The sequence below is a fragment of the Melanostigma gelatinosum genome (genome assembly GCF_949748355.1).
Source record: "Melanostigma gelatinosum genome assembly, chromosome: 4".
NCBI classification, from domain to species: domain Eukaryota; kingdom Metazoa; phylum Chordata; class Actinopteri; order Perciformes; family Zoarcidae; genus Melanostigma; species Melanostigma gelatinosum.
Window position 1 is genome coordinate 25,371,952 of NC_136637.1, and position 13,602 is coordinate 25,385,553.

The 13,602-nt window shown below is 43.3% G+C and overlaps 1 protein-coding gene across 1 annotated transcript; it reads left to right on the forward strand.

Moving 5' to 3' along the window:
• Window positions 1-545: 545 nt before the first annotated feature.
• Window positions 546-11,269, forward strand: abhd17ab (abhydrolase domain containing 17A, depalmitoylase b). The gene is made up of 6 exons (XM_079267578.1): window positions 546-790; window positions 888-1,240; window positions 3,084-3,478; window positions 4,860-5,054; window positions 5,757-5,936; window positions 8,186-11,269. Exons 3-6 carry the CDS (start codon window positions 3,090-3,092, stop codon window positions 8,409-8,411), a joined length of 990 nt encoding a protein of 329 aa, XP_079123704.1. The 5' UTR covers window positions 546-790; window positions 888-1,240; window positions 3,084-3,089; the 3' UTR covers window positions 8,412-11,269.
• Window positions 11,270-13,602: the final 2,333 nt, after the last annotated feature.

Here is a 13,602-nt window from a genome sequence, read left to right on the forward strand (position 1 = left end):
TGTTTGAGGGTTCAGACTTGGTTTTAAGATTCAGGTTAGAATAAGGTTTGGGGTTAGACCTTTAGTTGTGATGGTTAAGGTTAGCATAAGGGGGACTAGGGAATGCATTATGTCAATGAGTTGTTCTCGCAAACAGTACAGTTGTGGGTGTTCTTTCGAAGGGGAGGGGGCAAGTCATGTATTCCCGTCAGGTATTATTTTATCACAGTTGCCAACACAATGATACATAGTGATACGTCTTGTTCTTTGTTAAAAATTAATACATTTATTGTAAAAAGGTCCCACCAACTTGAATGAATCATTTTAGTCATTAATACTAATTTATTGTGATGATATATACGCACTGCAGACACAATAGATACTGTGCTTTTTACCCTTATTTTCTTCAAAGAACAATTAAGTTCAATTCTGTCATCTTTTACAGCATGTTACCCACGCTGATAACGAGCTTCCCTTAATTGTCCAATGGAAACTCCTGACGTAACATCCGGTCAGCTGCCCGCTTCCGGATGCGGTGAAACAGCGGAGAAGAAGGAAAACACCGCACGTACATGGACTAATTTAAATGACAAGACGCCATCCATAAATTCAGAGGAGACTCCAGCACCGTTCAGAATGGATTCACGGTGAAACGCGCACACGTCGGAACCTGTGTATTAACGGCGTTTTTGCTCCGGATGTCCACGATTGACCGTCGTTTTTTAACCGAGTAGCCGTGTTTATGTCTTCTTGCTAGCTTAAGCCATCGTAGCGTTAGCTGGTAGGCGCAGACGAGCAGCTGCTTTCTCCGGTAATATAAGACCTCTAGTTATTCTTGATACATCACACATTCACGTGAGGAAATTTGGGCTGTATTGTAATTGTAAATTGTTTTTGTCACTTTGTAGATCACGTTGTAAACGCTAGTTCCTCGCCGTCAAAGACGAGTCAGAAGTTGTCGTTTTTCCTAAAAATATACAGGGCACGTTTGGGAAACAGAAAATTGTATCTGAAGTGACTCGTCGACATCTCAACAAAGTGGACAAAATGGATGTGCTCTGGACTTCAGTCACCACTCAGACAACACAGCAGATACTTTGTAAATAACACTTCCTGTCTGCCGTTCGGCTCCACTACTTTTTGCCTCCTTCTGCTGACTGGGCACTTTACAGGCAGTATCCTGCGTTTGAAGTTGACTGAACTCTTCCTTTGTTTCAACACAACTTACTTTTAACTTAGACTAAGCTCCTCAGCTCAACAGGTAGGTCTCCTGTCATAGTCATACATATGTATGGAGTGGTCTCACCGACGTCACGATCTCCTTAGTTACGAGGTCGGTCGGCCATGTTGGAGTACATACAGAACCTACATGGCGGCGCGTAAGCAAGGAAGTGCGGCGAAAATACCATACTTTGAATCACTGGATAGTGCATCAAAGGTTCGCTACCTGGCCAAATTGAAGGTTATTGGTAACTTGGATCCCTATACGATGAGTGCAGATGGTTTCAGTGCCGATCCTACTTATCTTCCATCGGTAAACTACGCCAACATCTACGCGTATCTCGTGAACACCCCCAGTCCTTACACAAAATACGAGCTGGAGTGCTACAAAGGGCTCGACGCTTATAATCAGTTTGTCAGTGGATGGGTCCGAGACGTCAAAGCAACGGTCGTCGGGAATTCTCATCTCGTCATTGGAAGAGTAAATATATACAGATCTGGTCAGATATTTAGCAATATTCAATGTTTACTCCGCGCAAACAGACACGTGTGTTTGTTTACATTGTACATGCACGTCATTGTGTGCGTGTGTGTAGGAATTCACTTTCAACTAACTCCTAACTTCATCCCCCCCCCACACATATATATATATACATACATATATATATGATCTGACGTTAAACTCATATCAAGCAATGCTGAGGCTGCATCTCTGTGTTTCGCCTGTTGTACACGCTCGACACGTCTCTGGCACCGACTGCTGTCACGGGCCGATGAAGCTTCGGTAACCTTCTCATGTAAAAGTTTAATTTATATTTCCTTTATTAAATACTGTTAACAAACGAATTTGTAAATAAAATCACTGACCACTTATAAAGTGATCCGCACATACTCTAGTGTACGCCAAATTCTATTCCTTTATATCTCGAGAGATCCGTGACAGCCATTTCTCGCGACGTCGCTTGGATAGCTCCCTCGTGTCATTTCCTTGATGTTTAATGACCGCTGGCAAAGGAAAGAATGATTTCTTGTCTCTATCAGCTCTGCTGCCACAACCAAAGACAGCACAAAAGTTCACCACCGATAGGTTATGCGACTCAGCCGTGCATGCCAGTGGCTTTGTGTGTACTCCAACATGGCCGACAGCTAAACTGTGACGTCACACGAGACCACTCCATTGTATGTTTGTGGTGATGTCATGTGGTGTTGCAGTCAATGATTGTTTTTATAAATGTCTTGCTAATTGAGTTATAGTCCTATGGTGTACTAGAGCGCTATCACTCTATTTAAAGTACCAACATCCAGAAAGTTAGAGATGAAACTATTATCAATTGTTAGTTGGCAAAAAATTAATAATCAGCACTTCTTGATTGATAATTGATTATTTGTTTGTCATTTCTCAAAGAGAAATTCTCAACATTCATCTGTTCCAGCCTCTCAGTTGTGAGGGTTTGCTGCATTTCTTTGTATTATGTGACAGTTAACAAAATGTTTGAGGGTCTTCGCCAAAAACAAACATTTTCACATTGAGCTCAGGAAATTGTGACACGCATGTTTTCAGACATATATGTATGCAAATAACACATTTAAATAAATCAAACATGAGAAACCTGTATGAGACATATATGATGCAAACATTAAATGTTATTACACCCTGATACATCATTAAATGGATTCATAGATTATCCAAATCTAGGTAATATTCATAACATACTATGTTAACGTTTTACAGATAAGCTGTTGTAGATACATTGTCCTCATCATTGTAGCCACCTTTGACTGAATGCCTTGTACATGACATTGTAATAAGTATCTCATTGTGTTGACACTGGGATGATGTGGCTCCATTAGCACAGTGATCCTCTTGTCTCCCTCCTGCACAGTGAAGGATGAATGGCCTCTCTCTCAGCGAGCTCTGCTGCCTTTTCTGCTGCCCGCCGTGTCCCGGTCGCATCGCGGCCAAGCTCGCCTTCCTGCCCCCCGAGCCCACGTACGCCTTCCTCCCAGACCCAGAGCCAGAGGCTGGCCCTGCAGCAACAGGAGCAACAACACCAGCAGCAGCAGCACCAGGGGCCACGGGGACATCCAGCGTGCGGAGCGGTGCATCAGTTGCTGGGAGCGGAGGGGCTGTGGAGGGCAGATGGAAGCTCCACCTGACGGAGCGGGCAGAGTTCCAGTACTCGCAGAGAGAGCTGGACACGACGGAGGTGTTCCTCACGAGATCCAGCCGAGGCAACAGAGTCGGCTGCATGTACCTTCGCTGTGTTCCCAACGCCAGGTAGGTCCTTTTTGTAAGGTTTACCTACCTTGTGAGGCCGCGTGGTAACGGTAGTAGTTTGTGTGTTTACAGACTGACTGCAGACTGCAGACTGAGAAGTGTGACACACACTCAGGTCTACTTCTTTTACTCGTCTCCCAGCTGACTCAAAGATTGTCTGATGCATATTTTGCTCATGTCCAGGTTCATGCCAGTATTATGGGATTCTACTAGTGCATGTCTACTTTAATGTTCAAAGTGCTCATGCTGTCTCTCAGACTGTCTGTCTGAATATACCTGTACTCGCCCTCTGTCTGAAACGCTTCGTTTGAGCACATTTCCAATGGAACTGCACAGCTTGGCTCCGTGTTTACTTCCTGTCAGCTGCTGTCATGCTCGAACGCTGCAACTGAAAATAAACCGGGACACTAATTCTGCTTCATGATAATGATCATAATAAAAAAAAAACGTGTCACGATCAGTCACAAGATGTTAGTTTTCAGTGAGTCCGAGACAAAAACATTTTCAGCAATATGGCTTTCTTTCCGGCGTTGAATTAATCGGTAGATCGTTTTACGAGACGTGATCACATTTAGCAGCAGACGTTGAACGTTACGATGGACTGTAAAAGTATTCAACTTCAGTTTTATGTCCATCCTGTCGCCGTGCGCTGCTGCTGATTAATTTACTAAATCAATTAAAAAGACATGGACAGGCTTGTGTTACAGTCTGTGAGTCTTGTATTAATGGCAATCTTGTATTACACACCAATGAATCCAAACCAGACCCGATATGGCGGAGTCTTTGTTGGGCCGCATTCCGAGGGGAAAGGCCACACGGGCAAAAAGCCACGGGCTGTATGGGTTCATAAACAAAACTACAGAGGAAAAGAAAAAGTATCCGATTCCTCAAGGGAGCATAACAGGCGAGGGCTAGATAGCCAGCTTTTATAGTGGATACCCTCCTTCTCAGGTTGTGCCAAATGTCTAGAAGTTAGAGTCATTTGTCAAGGGAGGTAAACCGATCCTCCAGCATGCGACACGTTGGCCGCGGAGCCAAAGTAACCTCGCTGTGTGGACCCTGACATGGTGCTTATGCTTTGATTCAGTGTCGAGTTACCCGGACTGTGTTTTAGTTTGTTTTGTCTTTTAATGTTCATCCTTCATGTCGCTCTTTGTGCTTCAAGTGAAGTCCGGTAGAATCTCCAGTGTTTATACGTATGATTTCAACATACCCACTTCAACTAAAGATGTTTTCATGTGTTTCTAGTGGTGTTTGTCGAGTCCTGTAAAAATGTCAACTCCGTGTCTATATCCTGCTCATGTTTTCGACGAACTAAAGTACTTGTCAGGCATTGTGGGCCCATCTACTAACCCCGTCTTCTGCGTGCATGTCCCGTCAGATTCACAGTGCTCTTCTCCCACGGTAACGCGGTCGACCTGGGCCAGATGAGCAGTTTCTACATCGGCCTCGGCACTCGCATCAACTGCAACATCTTCTCCTACGACTACTCAGGCTACGGCGCCAGCACTGGCAAGCCCTCCGAGAAGAACCTCTACGCAGACATCGATGCAGCCTGGCACGCCCTGCGCACGCGGTACGTTATGATATAATTGGGCCATATGCGTCCTTTTTATGGATGAGTTATTATACGGTGGATTGCTCTGCTGAGACGGGACGTGTACTTTCGATTAGGAGCCATGTTACATGTATGGATGGGTTCAAGTATCGCTGCATTCTTAGGGAAACCACTGTTGTATGTCCTAAAAAAATATATATATATATCACGGTGGCCGAGGTTGTGATCAGGACAGAGCTGAGATGAAAAGAGTAGAGAGTGAATTGATGCCGTGGGAATAAAAAAAGAGAGCGCGATGGACGGATGAAGGAAGAGAGTGCTGGAGGAGGTGTCTCTCAAGGATGATGCGATGTGATAAAGTGTCTCATTCGTGAAAGCGGAGCTGCCTTAATGCGGCTGTAGCCTCAAGGCAGACATGACACCACGGAGCGTTGACAAAGGGTTGGTTCGGTGAATTCACTTTTGGGTGTAGCTGTCACTCTTGGCCATAAAACTTCAGCATATTTATTAAAAACAATTTAGTTTTCATTGGATGTTCCCCAATACTCTACCTGCAGGTAAACAGTTTTTCTTCATTGTGTATTTATAGGAGCCACCTTAGACTAAAATCAATTAAAAAAAAAACAATATCTGTGTATCTGTTACTGCTGTATTTGCTACAAGGCACAACGTCCATAACCTGCACTACATCTATACATCTCTCTCTGTATCTTTGAGCAGGTATGGCATCAGCCCGGAGAACATCATCCTGTATGGACAGAGCATCGGTACAGTACCCACTGTGGACCTGGCGTCGCGGTACGAGTGCGCTGCCGTGGTGCTTCACTCACCGCTGACGTCTGGCATGAGAGTGGCCTTTCCCGACACGAAGAAAACGTATTGCTTCGACGCGTTCCCCAAGTAAGTCTCTATATTTCGTTTCGCTCTTTACGTGCGTTTGTCGGTCGCACGGTATGATTTAAGTTGACACGCGTGATATGTGGCATTAAGTTAATAGTCGGCTGTAACGATAACACTTTTGTCAAAGAAATCTTTCTACGACAAAGTCTTTATTCTCCCCTCAGCCTCGTTCTCTGCACCATAAAATCCTGAAATAAGGTGTTCATTTCAACACACACACACACACACACACAGATTACACAGACTACTTTGCTGCCGGTTGGCATTGCCACATAATTACAGATCGGCCAACAGAAAAGTGTAATTGCTGTTTGCACTGAAAGTGCTTCTAATCCAAGACAAACATCTGCGCTGAAAGAGCAGCTCCGGTGCCGTCATGTCAGCGTTGGTGTCTTTTCTTGGTTTTATTTTCATAGATGTGAGCAGGCCATCCAAACACTGTCATACTTCAGAGAAGGACTGTGTGATCTTACAGAAGTGATCTCACTGTACAGCGACCGAACGTGACCTTCCTTCCATGAGTGCGGTCGTAGTTTATCTTTAACTTTTAACAACGGTGTGGGACTAGCAGCCTGTTAACGTTCAGGTAATAAAGTCTAAGTCCCACATCTTTACAACCTAATTGAAGTTAAAGACGGTGTTAAAGGGGAACACCGCCCTAGATTAAGACTTAAAATAAGTTCTAAACCTGTGGCGACATCATGTATAACGTCTGGAGCTGCTCTATAGACTGATTTTACGGACCCACAGGACGTTTGTTTTCTCATTTATACCCAAATGAGATTGATTCTAGTGTCGTGTTCTCAGTTCTGAAACAGGAAATGTGCTTTAAGTGTCATCTATAACATCTTTACCATCACACATTTGCATTTTAGTCACTAGTTTTAGAATTTGGGAGAGAGTTGTTCATCTTTAATTCTATTTTTCAGCGTCTTAGACCATTAGAATAACATGAATGAATTTTGAAAAAGGCGTCCTTTAAGTTAGATCTGCAGCTCAGAATGTGAAGGCTTCGTCATTAAAGAGGAAGCATTTGGTATTAATAAGCAGTAACAATGAAACCATCGTTTAACACGAACAACAACTTGGTTGTGAGATTCAGTCCTTTTTGGCATTGTTCGTTTTATGGCTTCATTCTCCCTTTGAAGAGCTGTGGCGTCCCACATTTGTGTTCACTGTAATGTGTTGTTACTGTGTTTTTATTTTTAAATCTTGGCCACCGAAATAAGCTCCTTTGGCAGGACAGAAACAACGGCGAGAAAAGCTATCATTAGGGAGGCGCTATCCCTTCTGTGCTCGTTGTCGGTTTAGTTCTAGTGGCCGCGTCTGACGGAGGTCAATATCCGACCAACACCGGCCTTAACGCGGAGTCTGGTCCCAGATGGTCCACGTGGGTGAGGAGCAGAGGTGGGAGGAAACCAGGGGATGCCTCGCTGTGTGTGTGTGTGTGTGTGTGTAGTGAGCTGAGAAAGTGTTCAGAGTGGGCAGCTGGCCTTTCTATGTAAATATTCCACGGAAGGACTTTATTATCATTTTAAGATTCGGCCATTGTGTGTTTTGTCGTCTGTTTTAATGCTTCTGCCTGTTTTTGGGTTGTCCGTCCGTCCCCTTTCTCATGAACTCGATACCTCATGAACAAATTTTGGACAGACGTGGATTTAAGCTGGATTTGACAGGTTGGCGGAGGCACACACCCGCCTCGTGATAATTGTAGTTTATACCGCATTATGCAAAATATGTTGATTTCTAGAGATGAAATCTATAAATCTTAAGACTCATGTTTGTCTTGTTTACTGTCCACAAGAGTCAAACCTGTTCTAAAGAGACGAGCGGGTCAACACTGATGATAAAATGTGCAAATGATGTGCACACAGGCAATAAGGCAAGATGTCTGCACGTGATACCGTTTTTGATAATGACTAGAAGCTATCGCGGTTGTTTCAAAGCAATAAACACGTTTTATAGCCAATAACAATTTACTGTAGCAGCTCAGGCAAAATTGATGCATGAAATATATTCATGTTTAATCCGCCGGCGCACTGACCCTCTCTTTTATGATCTGATCTACAGTGATTTATGAGGCCAACTGTCCATCACTGGCCTGTGAAATCTGCTTTGAAGAGCTCTTTTACGAGGGCGGCTGACTAATATTGTACGTCAATCATCACTTTCTTTTAAAATCTCGCTTCTTTTCACCTCTCCCCCACCCCCCCCCCGCCCCCGCCTCCGCCTCTTGCTCTTTTTTTTAGCATTGAGAAAGTGTCCAAAATCGTGTCCCCGGTGCTCATCATCCACGGGACGGAGGACGAGGTCATCGACTTCTCCCACGGCCTGGCTCTGTTCGAGCGCTGCCCCAAAGCTGTGGAGCCTCTCTGGGTGGAGGGGGCGGGGCACAACGACATTGAACTGTACAGCCAGTATCTGGAGCGCCTGCGCCGCTTCATAGGACAGGAGTTGGCGGTGCAGCACGCCTGACCGCCACCGCCCGGATCCTCCTCCTCATCATCATCATCGTCACCATTACCATTTTGTACAAGAGTCATCTAAACCGTCCCGTACCGCGGCTGTAACGCTTCACGTACTGTCGAGCTTTGTTTCCGGGGCACTGCGCGCCGTTAATGGGCCGTGGAAAGAAGTGCGTTCATAAACAGAAGTGTGTGGAAGACCTCGTCACAAACTGCATTTCCACAGTTTGTTTTTTTGCAGTTACGTTATTACTACACCTATTCCTATACGGTGCAATAATATGGACAGGAGGGGGAAAAAGCCTTGAAATGATTAAAAGGAGATTTAACACAACAACAAACTGATCAGTAAATGATGTTGTGGTCCACATGGAAAATCTGTTTTTCCAGCCTACTCATAGTTTGTGTGATTTTTACTGTTAACCCAAGTTAAATGGATAACGTGGAAGCGTTGGAAACACAAAAACGCCCTAAAAAAAGCTTAATTTAATTTTTGTTGTTTTCTTAACACCCGTTTGAACTGCAAACAGGTTTGTAACTAAGTTTTCTACAGTTTCTATTAGTGACCCCTGTACAAGTTAATGTAATCCAATTTAAAGCCTGACAATAAACCCTGTTTCGAAGGGTTGATCAAACTATATTGTCATTTTGTAGTTATTAGCTGTGTGGCGTTGGACTGCATTATATTGAACGGTGTTCATAATATCTTATCGCCTCATGTATGCACTAGAGACATACATGCTTAATTCTGTTTTTCACAGTACTGAACATTTTGCTCAGGTAACCCTCTTTTAGACATTCGGGTAAGTGTATTCCACATTTGTTTGTGTCCTTTTTTTGTTTCATATGCAGTCAGCGAAATCTCTTCAGATTTCTGGGGACACGTTCATGCAGTGTGTGTGTGTGTGTGTGTGTGTGTGTGTGAGATCTGTTTGTACCTGCAGGTAATGAAGCAAACTATGATCCTAAAACTGAGGTACAGACCGAAACAGCGTTTGATTGGCTGTCATAAAGAAGTTCAAGAGCCTCCGAAAAAAACTATACCTCCAGCTCTGTCATCTAGTGGAACGTCAGAGTCTGTCCGATTTGTTTTAGTCTTGCTCGTGTCGTTTATGTCTCACACCAGTAGGTCACAGCTGTGCTTCCCTCAGTGTCTGGAACGGAGAAGCAACGCTAACGTTAAAACAGGCCTCTGTGTTCTACCTCCAGACCGTTTCTATCTCTGAAGGCCGTCTCACCCACTCCCATCTTGAGGGGCAGGTCTGTCAATCTGAGAAGTGACGTCACCTTGAAATCTAGTGTTTGATGGAAATCCTTCCTGCTCTTATACACTGATACGCACAGGACCAGATGTTTCATCACAATGAGATGCAGTGCAGTAAGAAGCTCTTCTGAGAAACAGCGTTTTGGCTACATTTACACTCCCAACAAAGCTACTCCGCTATACTGTTCTGTGCCACAGGTACCAACAGCTGGTTTACAGCCTTTACATGAACTGCCGATAACATCTGTCTGTATGTCACACTGTTGGTTTTACACAGAATTGACAGTGGTCAACGGATCTTTTCTAGCTGCTGGTGTGACTTTTGTAACTGTTGCAAACTGTCTCGAGCATGTTGTGTTCCCTTCGTGATTGTTCTTTTTGCGCTGATTATTTCGGGGGATATCACTAACTAGTACACGGTAAATTGTCCCGTCGTCTTTTCTGATGCGTGTACAAAAAGGAGCCGCTTTAGAATTCTATCAGCTGGCTGTCTGGTTCGTGTTTGGGATGACTCGTAAGATAACTTGTGTCCGTTAGATTCACTGCACTCTGTTGGTGACAAAAGCGCAGACTGAAGAGTCCGTCTTAAAGGTGCAACACTCACAAAGCCGAAATGATATGAAAAGTTCAAATGTATAGCTTAAAGAATCTGATTTACATGAACATGAGTGTTGTACCTTTTAAACTTCTGAGTTGAAAGCTGAGATGATGACTTTTTTTGGGGGTTTTCTTGTGTACATATGAACCAAAGTGTAACTTTTCTTCAGGGCTTTTCTCCGTGTACCTGCTGTTTATGTTGGTATCTTCGTAACCAAAGGCAAAAATGTTCAAATTTTAAGTTCTTTTATCAGAATGTGTATTATTCATCTCTGTGGTTGGTCCAGTCTTTTTCCACTACACAGGACACTTGGATACAAAAATGTGACCATTTGTCATATTGCTCAATAATTGTTTTGTCGTATTCTATTTGATTTCAAATATGCAGCAACTGAGTTTGAGCAGCATCATTTACCAAGCTGTGGGTTTTAGTTATTATTTTTTTTGTTCAAGGTGTTTATAATTTATCATTTGTGGAGGAGTACAACTACAGCAAAGCTGTGCGTTAGGACGTGTTTAGGGGAACACAAGTGTGGAATGATTAAAGGGGAGCTTCAAGCTGACAAATGAAGCGCTTTTATTCAAATCTTTGGATTTCTGGTGTCACAAAATGTTAGCGATTGTTTATTTTACTGACTCATTTTTAGCCTTTGAAGATTGTCAGGTTTTTTTTTTTTTTTTTGCGATATCTGAGAAGTTAATAAAACATAATCATAAATTAATAATAGTCTCTTTGGTTCTTTAAAAAAACAAAAACAGGTGTTTCCTTCATCTAGGTATCGTTTTACAGCGAAGATGTGCTCTATGCTGCAAGACAACGGACTTTTCTCCTGAAGTCAATGTAACCGTGTGTCTCATTCAGTCCTGGCACTCTGAATGATGACCTGCCGGCAGTGGACGGCCTCACGGGGCTGCACGAGACACATCCAAGAACGGCTCGGCTGAATAATTGGCTTATGAGTCCTTTAATTGCCGTGTGTGTGTTTTTTTTTTTTTTTTCTTTGTTTTTTTTTAATGTCCTTCCTCTGTAGAGTTGTCGTGTTTTGGGATGGGCTTATTATCATCTGTGCCTAAAAGGCTCAAATGATGCGTTTTAATTAAACCAGTACCAAAGGACTCAGGTCTGTCCCGGCCTCTCCTCACTGTCTGCCATCATGTTGAGTTGTGGGGAAACGGGGACAGATGGATCGTAAGCTGAGCTCATCCGCCTCCCTCTGAACACACACACACACACACACACACACTTGTGCCAGCTCGCTTTCAATGGACTACATAAACAATCTGGTGTCCCACTCAAATGCTCCTACGGATTAAAAGCAGTTGCAGTCTGCATCTCCCCCGCGTAAGGCGTCGTTACTGCAGCCTGACCTCCGCATTGTAGAATCCATTATAGCTGACCGTAGATCAACTACATCAGATGACTATAACGTTTTATGTGAACACATTTGAACCTTTCTTATCTCATAATTCGCTCTAGCATACACAGATACAGATTTATGAAATTAAAACGATGCTAAAATAATACACACTTGTATTGTGATGGGATGTAAACCATTAGGCCTGCGCCGCATGTCTCCGTTGTCTCTACACCTGACATCTGTTTATGTTTGGCAGTCCTCTCCATACATCTGAAATTGTGTTATTTTGTACACAATTAGCTCTTGAACTGCTCTCCAGCTCATCTGATTCAGACATCGACACAACTAGGAACCATCCACTAATACGGGGCGTCATTAGCGCAGACAGAGACAGGTTTGCACTGAATGTATGTGTAGCTGCAGCACAGAGACCTCCAACTGAGAAGGTCTGACCCCCCCGAGTCAGAGCGGATATCAGGATGATATCACAAAGCAGGATGTGTGTGTGGGGGGGGGGGGAACTGGACTATATTGCACAAATACTTCTTATCTTGCTGCATAATCAGTGAAGAAGCTGCCAGCATGAAAAGGAACACGCAGGCTTCTTCAGGTTTGAACATTAAGTGGTAGAGAGTATTTTGTAGAGAGTATTTTGCTTCTTCGATATTTTTGCAGCACATTCATTTGTGGCCATAGCCAGCATGCCTGCTGAGTTCATGTCGTGCTTCTGCTTCTCATTACCATTCCTGCAGAGCATCCTTTGCCCCGTGCATTATGTCTATCTCACTGATGTTTATCTGCTCTTTTCTTTGTGGTCTGTGGCGGGATTTTATGCGCTCCCCACCGCAATGTTTTCTTCTTGGATTCACTGGGGTTTGTACTCTCAAGTATCAAGCTTTTTCTGTCAAATTAAACCAATATTTAAAAAAAAAAGAAATTGTAAATATGGTAATTTAACAGCAGGGGGAACTCAGAATACACAGGACGATACTGGTCATAACACCACAAATTAAAACCTGTCACACAGTGCAGAGGCCCCAGTGTTTTCATTACAACTACACAAGACTGAATATTGCTCGAGAATTCCAAGAATTGACTGTCGTGTAAAGTGTGTACCACATTTAAAAAGTACACACAGTTTTCTTTCTGGTTGAGAGGAACAAAGAGACCTGAGCTGCATGCACACAAACGAGGACAGCAGTTCCAAAGCTTTTTTGGCTTCTGATCCCTCGCGTAGAGGAAAACACAATGCACACCTCAAAAAAAATCATTACATGACAGTCTTCTTCAGGGTATTGAGGGACAAAAACAGCTCCACGAGCAGCGGGAGACAAGAAGCAGGTGTGCTCAACCATCACGTTTACTTATTAGGGGAGGAGCACATAGCTACCTGATCTATTAGGCATTTAAAAATGGCCGTGGAAAAACAGTTTGAGCAAAGATTGTACAAGGATAGAAATATGTCCACATGATGGATATCAGGAACGCTTAGTGTCCTATGTTGATCCTCAAATTATTAGGAACCACTGAAATTGGCATTGGATTGATTTTCATGACGTGACTGGAAACTTACCCGTACCTTAAACCATAGCCAGTATTTGTTAACCTTAATTATTGCAAGAACCGGCTCACCCTTTCTCTACACACACACATTTCTCTCTTTTCTCCATTTCGTGTTGCCTCTCCTACATTAACTGATCGAAACAATGTTCAATATGCTTCTTTTGCTCTTTGATTTTGTCATTAGTTGCCTATTTTGGAACAAAAACACAACGATTCATCGTTTTAGGTGATTATACGCCAATGAAAACATGGTTATAGATATATCGGTATTACATTTTGGTCAATAGATCCCCCTGAAATCCTGCACTGGTCCTTTTTATACGTTGTCAAGGTTGTGTTGATTGTCTTGAAACAATGAAGCAGACTCAAGTAAGACATGTATAAATATATAAAATTCACACTTTAACACCACATAACCC